The 12,784-nt window shown below is 44.7% G+C and overlaps 1 protein-coding gene across 4 annotated transcripts; it reads left to right on the forward strand.

Annotated features, from left to right (window-relative positions):
- Positions 1-164: 164 nt before the first annotated feature.
- TMEM219 (transmembrane protein 219) lies at positions 165-12,289 on the forward strand. 4 transcript variants are annotated; one of them, XM_081885350.1, is made up of 6 exons: positions 194-382; positions 10,327-10,493; positions 11,183-11,405; positions 11,518-11,626; positions 11,695-11,806; positions 11,922-12,289. In XM_081885350.1, exons 2-6 carry the CDS (start codon positions 10,335-10,337, stop codon positions 12,048-12,050), a joined length of 732 nt encoding a protein of 243 aa, XP_081741476.1. In that variant the 5' UTR covers positions 194-382; positions 10,327-10,334; the 3' UTR covers positions 12,051-12,289. The 4 variants fall into 4 exon arrangements, 2 of the variants coding, with proteins under 2 accessions (XP_081741475.1, XP_081741476.1); XR_014162400.1 differs by lacking the exons at positions 10,327-10,493; positions 11,183-11,405; positions 11,695-11,806 and having other exon boundaries at positions 165-382; positions 11,922-12,058; XR_014162401.1 differs by lacking the exons at positions 10,327-10,493; positions 11,183-11,405 and having other exon boundaries at positions 172-382; positions 11,518-11,806; positions 11,922-11,959.
- Positions 12,290-12,784: the final 495 nt, after the last annotated feature.

The following is a 12,784-nucleotide window of genomic DNA, read 5'->3' on the forward strand; positions in this document are numbered from 1 at the left end:
TGGTAGCTCTATGCTCTTCGGAAGACTCCTCTATGGTCCCGAGCAGCCGTTATGCGGGAAGGCGCACGGCCTCCTCTCTTCCGAGGCCTAAGTCGATGACGTGATTTACAGTGTAGGGAGCAGCACTGTTTCTATGGCGGGAGGGTAGCGCGAGGCGCGTGCGTGCCTGCGCGTCACTCCAAAGCGCCCATTCGCCCGCGGATTGAGAGCGGCGCGGAGGAGTCTCGCCTGCGCCTGCGCGCGAGAGTAATACCTGATAGGATTCCTTTGCAGGAGTTAGGAAATGGGTGTGCGCAGCTGCCTCTTAAAGGGGCAGAATCCTCGAGTAAAAGGGGAAGTCGCCTGAGCGCCAGCCTGGAGGGCAGTAGAGAACAGGACGGAGGTAAGATAAGGTTGCACCTTTCTTAACTGTGTGCCATTCTTGCATTTCTCCCCCCCCCCCGGGTCTGTTCTCCATCTGGTTATTCTCATCTAAATCCTTTTGTTCAGCTATTTTGGAGCAAGGATTTAGGTTTCGAAGAATGTAGCCCCTTGGGGGATAAAATAGGGGGGGTTTGCCCTCCTTTGCTGCCTCACACCAAGTCAGCCCATTGGTCCATCTTGTATTGTTTACTCTGACTGGCAGCTGCTCTCCAGGGTCTTTCTCAAGCTGAACGCTTCTAGCTGCATGGCCAGAGGTCGAACTTGCATTTTCTGAATGCCAAATATTGACTTTGCCTCTGAACGATGGCACCTCTCAGTCAGGGAAAGTCACAATTGTTATCCTATACATGCCACAATCCTTTGCGTATATATGCCCAGAAGTGAGTTCCACAGTGGAGCTTATTTCTTAGTAAGTATGCATAGAATTGCAACCTTGTGTGCATACGTTGAGAGAGATTAATACACTCCCGTATTTCTGGAGCTTAGACTATTTATAAGTGAATGCATTTTTTTCTCAGTGCACAGCTGAAAAAGAAGTTATATGTCTACCTTCCATGTGAAATACTGCGTTTCCCCATTATCATTAATTATTCCTAAAGCACTTCTTAGCAAGCAATCCTGGTTTTCAGTGCTCTTCTTGTCACTATGGAAGTCAGTCAGCCATTGTTTCTCACCATGCTTGATGGACTTTTGCAATTAAGAAAGTTTCTACCTGGATCTCCTAACCCTAATGTGGTGCTGCGGGTGATGTGCCAGACTAGGACCAGGGAGACCAAGATCCAAACCCCCATTCAACCTTGAAGCTCACAGGGTGGTCAGTCACTGTCTTTCAGCCTTACCTCACCCACAGGGTTGTTGTGAAGATAAAATGCAGGGACAGCTACGTATGCCTCTTTGAACTCCTTGGAGGAAAGGTGGGATATTATGTATTAAACGAATAACAGTGCTGTACCACACTAACCATCTTCACATGTGCTTACTCATATTTCTCTCTAACCCAAAAGCTTATTTTGAGCTGAGAGCTTAACGTGCCGGGAACCTGTTTTGAGTGCTACCACTGAACCATGAAATAACAGTAAGCCGTGCTGATTGGTTCTTATCTGGCAAGGGGGCTCAGGTTTGCACATGGCACGCTGCCTTTTGGCCTTCCCTCCCCAGACTCAATAGCTGAGCAGGCAGTTTTCATAAAGATAGGGCAGGATTCAGTTATCCTATTTCACTAGCAGACAAAGACTTCTACTAGCCTAATGGGGCTTCACCCACCTTACGCCTCTCCCAAATCTGCTCTGAAGGATCATGAGAACCCACAGAGCAGATCACAGGGAGGAGAGGGGAAATTGTTCCATCAAGCAAGCAGCAGACAGAACAATCTCCTTAGCGTTAGCCAGAATTCCACCCATGGTTGTTGTTTTTTAAATCACAATTGTCCCCTCAGTAATTTAACAAGAGAAAGCTAGTGTAGTGTAGTGTAGTGCCTGAGAGACTGAACTATGAGTCAGAAGTCAGGACTGGTTTGGATCTTACCTCTGCCCTGAGCTCACAAGGTGCCTTGGGGAAGCAATTCTCCCTCAACCTCACCCCTGTTGCCGTATTGGGGGATAATGCAGATTTACAGACTTACAACTGGATGATGCATGTGAACTACTGTGAGCACTTGAAAGCAGTCTAGGAATATGAGGTATTGTTATTAACAGGACAAAAGACGCCTCTACAGTTGTAATGTGAGCAGGCTGTGTGCTCCCATTGCACATTAGTGTCTGTGCATTCACACGTGCAGGCACCCCCAAACTCGGCCCGCCAGCTGTTTTGGGACTACAACTCCCATCATCCCTAGCTAACAGGAGCAGTGGTCAGGGATGGTAGGGATTGTAGTCCCAAAGCATCTGGAGGGCCAAGTTTGGGGATGCCTGCACATGTAGGTGCACTTGAGATGAAACACACCTATAGATTCAACTGTGTGTGTTTGTGTGTGAGAGATGAATGCTGGAGAATGAGAGCTCTAGTACGTGATTGCTAACGTGATTTTGGATAAGGATAAGGAGTTTCCCAGTAGATCCTTTGTTAGAGTTTAAACCAAACCACTTTCTGTCTCCAGGCTATCTGTCTTTCCATGCCACTATCTGGGCCACCCTTCCCCTCTTCCCTATACCCAGTCACTGCTCTCTCATCTCTTCCTTGTCTTTGTCAACTGAGTATGGGATAATGATCAGATTAAATGAAGGGCTCTTCTGCCTTTCAAATAAGTATTTAGAAGATAGTGGCTTGTACAGAACTACGTAGGAACCCAGGCTGCAATTGAAGCTGGTACCTCTATCAGTAATGGGGTCCCAAAGCTCTCTCTGTGTGTCTATGTGGTTTGCATCCAGCCCTAACCATGTTATTATTTAAAAGTAAGTACCACTGAGTTCAGTGCGATTTGCTTCCAACCAAGGATGTGCAGGGTTGCAGCTCTAATGTACTGAGGACACACGGAAAACTGTGTTGCATGAGAAAAATCAATATTCCCTGTGGAAGGGGGAGTGGGGGAGTTATTGTAGCAGAGAACATGTAGATCAGTTCCCAATGTTCTTCATTGTTTTTGTAGTAAGTCAAAGTTGGGCATTAAATGACTTCTGGGCGTTTTGCTAAGGATGGTGGAAGAGCAACTGAACTGAATTATTTGGGTCAGTAGGCCAAGAGAACTGCTCTGATTCCGTGAGCTTTAACCACTGAGAACACATTAGCATTCTGCTCATTTCACAGAAAAGAGGATTTAAAACTGTTCATTTCGCTGTAGTCATGGTTCAAATGGAATATTTGGGGGGAAATAAAGTACAGCTGTCTGACTAACTTGAGCAGAGGTGGAGCTCTGGAAAAGTGGTAAGATTTTAAATCTCACAGGATTTACCTCAGAACCTGATTTTCAAGACTCAGCCTAATTGCCTCTGAGCATGTATAGAGCGCTTTCCCATCACTGCTGAGTAACTCCTGTTGGGCTGAGCACACCTGAAACAAGCAGGGATGCTGAGCCTCTGAGGCCAATTAAGTTACAAATCAGATATCAGGTGGTTGAGTTAAAGTCCTAGCTTCAGAGAGTAGGCAGTTACTGGAGGTGGGTGTGGGTTGATGTAAGACAAACATTATGGGAGTAATATAGCAATGTGATTAAGGGGTGGTCAGCTGGAAGACTGTTTATGGGCGCTGGAGGTAAGCTGGTATGGGGAAGACATATGCAACTCTGAAACCTTTAAGAATTTTGAAATGTAGAATGTGCAGAGATTGGACCTTTCCCAAGTGTGGTGGAATAAATTTCTTATGCTCAATCTATTTTGCTGTTTAGAAAAGGCCTTCACGGTTGAAATACAAATATGATTCTGTTACAATATATTGCCCTTCAGCTCAACAGCACCTTTCCGGCTGAAGCACAAGGACTGGTGATGTCTCGTCCCTGCCCAGCGACATCATCCCTGCCTTGGCTAAGGGTGTAGCAAGGGGAAGGTTTTTCTCGCAGCACCTTCACGCCACTTCCTTCCGAGCCTTCTGCAAGCGTCTTCAAGAGCGGCCGGATAAATGGAGCAGGAGTGCCTGGCTCTGGTTGCTGCCTGCGTCCAAACCTCCCAGTTGCTGGTGCAGCAATGGATGCTCAACAGGCGCACGGTGATTTTCGCCATAGCAAGGATTCTGCAGAGGAGGCGCTTCCGCAGGTCGGCCGCGGTGCTGAGGCGCATCCTCTCGGCCAGTGTCCGCCGCAAGAGAGCCCTGCTGCGGCTTCACCGGAATGCCATCGTCTCCGTGGTCACCATGGTGTACTCATCTTCTCCTGCGCTGCACTATGAGCACGAGCTGATGGCCTTGTCTGAGCGCTCCCACTGGATGCTTCCGAGGTGCAGCGAATGGTGGGAGCGGATGATCAACTCCGAGCAGGACGACAAGTGCTGGATTTCCTTGTTCAGGATGTCGCGGTCCACGCTGATGTACATCGCCGAGGAGCTGCGCCCTGCCCTGCAGCGCCGGGACACCGGCATGCGCTCTCACATCCCTGTGGAGAAAAGAGTCGCCATGACTATCTGGAAGCTGGCGCACCACGACAGCTACAAGACCGTCTCGGAGCTCTTCGGGGTGGGCATTTCGTCAGCCTGCTCGATATTTGAAGAGGTGTGCGAGGAAATAAACAGCAGGCTGCTGGCCCAAATCATTAAGCTGGGAGACCCGCAGGAGATCATTGAGGGCTTCAAGGAGATGGGTTTCCCCAACTGCCTTGGCGCAATCGATGCAATCCACATCTCCATCCTCTGCCCCCCGTTCTCTGCCGACTCCTACATTAATTGCAAGGGTTTCTATTCTATGGTGCTGCAGGCCCTGGTGGACAGCAAATCCCGGTTCACCGATATCTACGTCGGCTTTCCGGAGAGGTCCCACGACTCCCGCATCTTGCACAACTCTCCGTTCTTCAACAGCATGGACGAAGGCACTTTTGGGCCACAGACGCCAACGGTGTTGGAAGGCGTTTCGATGACCCCTGTCATAATTGGGGATCCTGCCTATCCGCTTCGGCCCTGGCTCATGAAGCCGTACCCAGCGCCAAAAACCGGGGCCCAGGAAAAATTCAATGAGCGGCTTGCTAAGTGCCGAGCGTGTGTGGAGAGAGCTTTTGGGGTCCTGAGAGCTCGCTGGAGGTGCCTGCAGATGAGGCTGGATGTGAGGGAGAAGCTCATTCCTGTGGTCATAGCCACCTGCTGTATCCTGCACAATATCTGCGAGATCAAAGGGGATGAGTTGCTGGAGCCGTTGGAAAGCCCCGCAGTGGCTGAAAGCCAGAATGCTTCAGCCAGGCCAAGGGTGCCCTTGTCAGAGGCTGGACTGACCAAGAGAGCTTGCCAGATCAGGGCTGCTTATTGCTCCTATTTTGAAAAGAGCCCTGTGTAAAGTGGGGTGGGGGGAAACAAAGCAGGCTCGTTTGTCCATGTAATTTCATGGGTGTGTATGACCTGGTTGTAGTATACAGACCCTGTATTGCTGATGCCTAGTATGTGGTAGTTTTCTACATGTCAAATAAAAAGGCTATGATTTTGAGTGGTCTGCTGCTATATTTTCTAAGAGATGGGATTTTTTAAAAGGTAATTGCTATGGTAAAAGCATAGGGTGGGACTTGAACCAATGATGGTGTAAAATAGAAGAGTGAACAGTTTTTCTTAAAGGGGATTTATATACCCACCACTCTATCTCTAAAACATTAACAAAAAGACATGGTATACCTGCCTAATGAAAATGGAAGTTCATGGACAAATTTTCTAGCCTGTTAGAAAGTACACTCTGGAATGCAATCCTATGTACACTTACCTGGGACTACGTTTTACTGAACCCTCTGGGACTTTCTGTGTAATCCTATCATGTTCACCCAGAAACATAGCTGTCAACTTTCAGATTTGAAAAGGGATCAGCAGCCTCAAAAATAAGGGATCAGCCTCACCTGTCCCAGGGACAGTCTACAGGGTATCTAACAATCCGGGATAGCAGTGGGAAGCAGCGGGAAATAAGGGAATTTCCCGCAAAAAAAGGGAAGGTTGACAGCTATGCCCAGAAATATCTCAAGATGTTTCAGTTGGCTAGTCCAGTATCCAGATGCTTGTGGGGGAAATCAACAAAGATCATGAAGATGCATGCTGCTCCAGCCTCTCCAATACTAAATGCAGGTTTTATGCTACTTTGCTACATGAAGCTATCGTCTTCTGGGTGTCATCCAAAAGCTGTTTCAGTGTTGCAGGTTCATCTGGATACCCAGGGATTTTTAAGATGAGACACATGGATTTCAAGGGGAATGGCTGACGTGAGATTTATATGAACCAGCAACCATGGATCCACATAATGAAACAGTTTAGACAGTCTTCTTAAGCTAAGATACGAACAATACTTTTGTTCACACTAAAACCAGGAATCTTCTAATCATAATTTCCTGGTTTGGTAGGGTTGCCATGTTTCAAAAAGTGAAAACACTTAAGTTTTATTTTGTTTTTTTGCAAAATTGCAAAAATGGCTATTTTTTAAGGGAAATCAACACTGCTGGCTTAACTGGTTTAATTGCAGCTTTCAGGGAAAAGTGAAGGGGCTGTGTTCAGGGGCAAAAAGCTTATGCATTTTTCGGCCTAATAAGTCTAATAAGATATTACTAATAAGTTATGACTGTCTGAATGCATGTGATAACTCCCACTTTCCATATCTAGGCAGACATGGTTTTATCCTGGCTTGCAAACCAGAAATGTCAGTAACATTGAAACCACTGTTTCTCAGTTCAGATGTCAAGTGAAGCTGATTTAACAAACTGGGAATCTTCCCCTCCTATGGGGCACATGAGAGAGGAAGCTCCCATACTCATGGTTCGCTCCTGCTCTTAAAAAAAAATAAAAATCACTGAGCTGTTTTACGAAAGGAAACAACAAAAACATTTGTTCTTCCATATTTAAGATTTTTCTAGGAAAGTATATTTTTTCAATTAACAGGGAAGCCAAACACAGAATAAATGCATTCATGATGGTGGTCATTGTGCTTAATGCCCTGCTTGCTAATTGCTAGGGATGGTCTTCAAGGGGAGACTCCTGAAGTGATAGTGCAAAGCAGTAACCAGTGTACTTTGGTTGCAAACATGTTCTGCTGATCCTTTCACAACGCAATATTGTGCACACACAGAATGTGTAGAAAGTAGCTTTTGACAATTACGTGCCATTTGCCACAACTACAACGTTGAACAGTTAGTGGGATCATTTTAACAAAATGGCTTTAAGCAAAAACTGTAGCATGTTCCTCCACTTCAAAGTAAAAAGAGGATTTGTTGCATTTCCTTTGCTTCCTTGGGCAGCAGTCTAGTGTCACCAAGATTGAATTTGTAGCAGAACTCACCTAAGCTTAGCACTAGAGCGCACAGGTTGCTCAAGAGAGTCTCTGGGTTGTATCCAGCTAAGTTCTACTCTAAAGGAGACCTGAAATTATTGAACCTAAGATAGTCTTGTCCATTCGGTTCATTGGGTCTGTTCCGAGTACAGCTACCACTGGAGACAATCCTCTCCCTCACCACTGAAGGACACTTCCCCTGTTACAAGTGCTGGAAATGTACAACCCACATTAGAAAATGGCGGGCAACAATCACATGTGTAGAATAGTTGCTGAATAAACAGGCTTTGAAGACCACGAGGAGTGTACTTGCCACATGTGATAATCTTTATGTGCTTACCGTGTTGTTTTTTTACGGAGGACTTGCCTCCTGTGTGTTGTGTTGTGTAATGTAGGAAGCAATCCAGAAAAACCACAACTATTCCCCCCCCGGCAGCACCACAATCACTCAATAAAGCAATACATATCTAAGATCAGGGCGTCTAGGCAGCCTTCAACTCTCCTCCAGCCAATGCCTTTTCATTTAATCTGCGATTTAGAAGAAAGATGCTAGGAGGTGGATATGAAACGGTGAGGTGGGGGGAAGGAGGCAACATATAGATTGTCTTAGCCTTTTGAGGACATGGCGGCTGCTATGGGGATCATAGCAGGATGTGAGAAATCAAAAAGGACCAAGTGTCCTCAGTTGTCCAGCACTCTATTTTTGAAAGTGTAGAAGTTGATTGTTCTGTATTTAGCAGTTACCTTGGGACACTCAGGAGGGTGTTGCAGAAGTTGGTTGTGAGGATCACCAGGCAAAATGGCATTAGCGGAACTTTCAGTGTTGGAGAACATAACAACAGTTTTGCTGAATCAGGCGAAAGGTCCATCTAGTCTGGTATCTCCTTTCCCACAGTGGTAAACTATATGCTTCTGGGAAGCTCATAAAATAGGCATAGAAGCAATAGCTGTCACCTGTTATTACTCCCTAGTGACAGTATTATCAGGCATGTTACCTCTTAAGTTTGGAGGTTCTATGTAGCTTTCCCTTACACTAATAGCAAATTCATTCTCCCAGGTGTGATGAGTGCACGTGGAAGGGTTATTCAGGAAGAACTGAACATGCTCAGTGGCTATAGAATATTGACTCTCAGTTGAATGGAGGGAGGAATGGATAAGCGGGAGGTGGGAAAATGGAATATCCAGGAAAAGGGCATGGCTGGCTGGCAGGAATTCCAAATAGGAGCTTCCATACTACAACTTTTTGTTGCAGGTTCCACTTGTCATGATTAATAGCTAATGGTAAAACACATTAATTCTCCATGAAAGTGTGTTTAATCCATCTATGCTAGTGCCCATCACCACATCTTGAAGTGTGGCAGGGAACCATTTGTGGGCTTAAAAAGAGCTCATGATGATCGTGTGGGCACAGCCAAGGGCTAATCTGTATGTTAAGAATGTATGAATGCTGGATCAGGCCAATGGCCCGTCCAGTTCTCTTTGCGGCCAGCCAAACGCCTGTCGAAAGTCTGCAAGCAGGTTCTGAGCACAACAGCCCTGTCCTCACATACAATTCAGCAAAGGTACAGGAGATCACATACTGCACAACGATCTTGCTAGCAGTTCACTGCAGTATCTGCTAGCAAGTTGTTTGTGTGATGTAAACACACCAACATTTGTGATATACAGCACAAAACACGTCTACCATGAAACTACGCACTCACATGCAATTCTTAAGAAATATGGGGAGAAACTCTCACAAGACCAGAAGACTCAAAGGAGGGAAGCCTTATATAACAAAGGAATGGAACAAAACTAAAGAAATCAAACAAATGTGGCGTTCAGTTTACCACAGTTTATGCTGCTTATTCATTTTGTGGGGGGTTCTCTCTTTTGGTGAATTTTAAGGGCACACACAAAGATCAGCATCCCCATATTCTTTTTTTAAAAACTTTATTTAACAAAGGAAAAACAATGTGATCAACAACAGTGCATCATGTGGCACATTATACTTTAAGATTTGACAGAGATTGTTAAAAATAACCTCCTTATAAAGTTTTTCCCCTTCCTCATCCCCAACAAATAACACCACACTGCGAGAAGACTTGGCAATGATGAGATTGCCATGTTGGGTGGAGCAAATGAAGCAACTATGGGCTGCAAATATCCAACTTTCACCTATAATTCCAGCTCTTTCTTTCCAACTTAATTGTGTTGAAATTTGCCACCTTCATCAGAAATATAGAGAAGTAGGAAAACCTGTCAAGTAGGAAAACCTTACCTGTATATCCTTGAGTGCGACCTTCTTTCATACAAGCAGAGTCATCCAGCCAGTTGCGATGATCAAGAATCTAGTGGTTGCTAACTTCTAAGTCCCCCCCCATGCATAGATTTAGAGCTGATTTAAACAATGAGGTGTAGGTAGTGCAGTTTTCCCTGAGGGCCTTACTATGTCAAGATACACATGGGCGGTGGTTACTTGTCTAAAAACACCCCAGTCAAAATATATTCATTTTATTAATTTTTGAATTGCCTTTCACATGTCTCAATCTGAATTACAATATAAGCAACTAAAGCAATACAAGATGGAGACCTTTTCATCCAGATGGAAATGTTTGTTGAAACAAAAAGGTTTTTTTGGAAAGCACATAAAAAATGAATATGAAGTAGCAGTAGATCACCTTTCCATTTACATGGCGATCTTGAGGCAGGGGCAATCTCAAGGAAACCAATTCCCACTTTATTTTCAGCAAGTTTAGTCCCTTTAGACAACCAGACTGCATGCACGCTAAATATTTAAATAATCACTGAGCAATTTATGAGATTCAATTAATATCTTTTGGTGTTATTTCCATTCACATTTCTGGGACACGATTTGACTTTTTAAAATTTATTTATTTTAATAAAGCAAAGCTTATGATTGTACCACACAAAATGCAAAGGGGAATAGGTAGCACACCGCCTGCCTTTTCCTTACCCTTGATTCTGGCTGTTCCAGCAGACGTTTCAGCTTCTTCTAGTGCTGGGATGACACTGCAACCTTCTTACCCTCATTCCTAGGGCTGACCATGGTCACCTGCTCCCTGCTGGGCTCCCTGCGTGTCTGCCTGGAGCGACACCCACCTCTGGTCACCTTCTTCTTTTGCCTCCTTTCGTTGGCTGTTGCCTTTGTTGGTTTTGCTGCCTACATCCAATCACATGATGTTCAGAATCCCGATGTCAAAGAGGTGAGCTAGAGATGATCACCTTAAGTAGAAAATCAGACCAAAATGCTGGGGGTGGAATTGGGTTGTGGTAGTAAAGCACGCATGAGAGACTTTAGGAGGCATGTTAGGTATGTTGGGTGTTCATTGCAGAGGCAGACTTGTGTGATTTATCTTTTGGCAATTGTTTTAATTTATTACCATTTTCTAACAGACTTGAGAGATTTACCCAAATTTGAACAGTTGCATTGATTTGCTCTCAAAAATACTGTTGCCTGTGTTGGCTGCTGTTATCATACCATAATGATCCAAGCTAAACATTCATGAATTACAGAGGGTTGGGTGTTGTTGGTTTTTACAAATACGCTATAAGAAACTGTCATTGAAAAGATAGTCCTGAATGGATACTATCACAAGAAGTGGGGAGCAAAAGAATAGGATATTCAACAGTACAAAATTTTAAATTAGTAGGTGCAGCTATATCTGAAATATTCAACGATCCGGCTGTTCTGAGATGTTTTATGGTACTTTTAAAATACAGTTCCCATCTTTCAATTTTCTAGCTGTTAAGAGCAAAAGGGAATTTTTAGAGGCAAGATTGGGTGAAATTGGAAAGGTACTTTAAAAGGCAGAAGCAAATGAAAAAAATGCAATCAAGAGAATAGAATCAACTAAGAGTCAATTCTCATTCCTTTCCCTCCCTCATCTCTAAGGACTGGAATTCTCTGCTAAAGTCTCTGGCACACTTAATGTTCTGTATCCCAAATAAGACGCAGGAAAGTGCCTTGACACCAGCTCCCTCCACAACCACTGCTGAGACCCCTACAACAGTCTCTGTCATGGTTGCCTTGACCTTTGACCTCCACAATGGCACAGATCCTCCCAATGGTACACGTCTAGATCTGACAGTCACTGGGGAAAAACTGGGTCTCAAAGGTGAGTGATTTTTCACTCCTGACCAATTGCAACATCCTCCCAAAGATTTCAGGAACACTGGTTCCGTGTCCGTCTCCCCTTGACCTTTCCTTCCATCAACTTCCAACCACAGGTCCAGATGCCCAGGAATCAATCCACTTCCTGACTATCATCACGAACTCAGTCTCCCATGAGAACTGCCTTAGCATCACTGCACCTTCATCCCTTCTCCCCAAGACCAGGTGAGCCAAGAGATTTAGTTTCAAGGAGTTCTTAACCCATTAATGCAACACTCCCATCTTGTCCCCAGACAACCACCTAAATGTGTGATAGAGGAATGGGACATGCACCAAGAAGAGACAGGAATTTGTTACCAGCCACATTACCAGGCTAATCCTGCCCTGTCCAGCATGCTGGATCAGGTAAGATGAATGTGGGCAGTGACAGTATCTGGACCTGGGGATTCTGGGCTTCTTCGGGATGCAAGCTGGATTATAAGGGGAGGAGCATTCACTGTTGCACTCCTTTCACTCTCAGGCGGATCGTGCCCTCTGCAGCCAGCGGCTCCTGATGACCAGTGCTTTCCTTCTCTGCCTCTGTGCCATGCTATGTTGTGCAGCTGGCCTGTGCTATCCTAACCCCAGAGACAAGTGGGGGCAAATCTAAGCGGGTCCAGCAAATGCCGGACCTATATTGCAGCGGAGCCAGGTAGCCTGCTCATTTGCCCTGCTTTCTCCAAGACACCTGGATCATGCAACGATACCATATTTCAGATCTGAAATTAGCCCATGTACTGTTGTGACAGCTGAGCTGTGAATAAGAGTTAACTGCTATCTTGGTTCACTGTGAGGTGACTGTATGAACCCCTATGAGAGCGGATGGTGCAATAAATAACATACAAATGATAGTATTTTTTTTGTATTGTAAGTGGCTGTACCAGTGACACAAATTGAATCATGTAGTATTTCTCAGGTAGTTATTGGAGGAGCTTCACGTGTGGTTGAGTAGGTTAATGACTGCCGTAGCATTATCCTAAGTGGGATTACCATGCCTTTGCCAGTAAATATTCTGTTAGAATTAGGAACTTTGGCTACAGGTTAACATAATTTCATTTTTTAAAAATGAATTAAAATTTAAAACTAGTATATAAAATAGTATCATTGATCAGTGGGGTCAGGGAATGTGATCATAAGAAACCCAATGTTATTTCTTGCTGGTGTGAGTTGTGTCATGGTTTGCTTGTTTACTGCTTGTGTTTTATGTATTTATTTCCCACTTTTTAATCAAAAGATGCACAAAACACCTTACAACATGTTTTTAAATGATAAAGTTACACAAGACTCTATGACAAAGCTTACCAGAACCATAATAAAAGCAGACAGTTTAAAATCAACATTCAG

The sequence above is a fragment of the Podarcis melisellensis genome, assembly GCF_964234715.1.
Source record: "Podarcis melisellensis genome assembly, chromosome: 13".
Classification (NCBI taxonomy): domain Eukaryota; kingdom Metazoa; phylum Chordata; class Lepidosauria; order Squamata; family Lacertidae; genus Podarcis; species Podarcis melisellensis.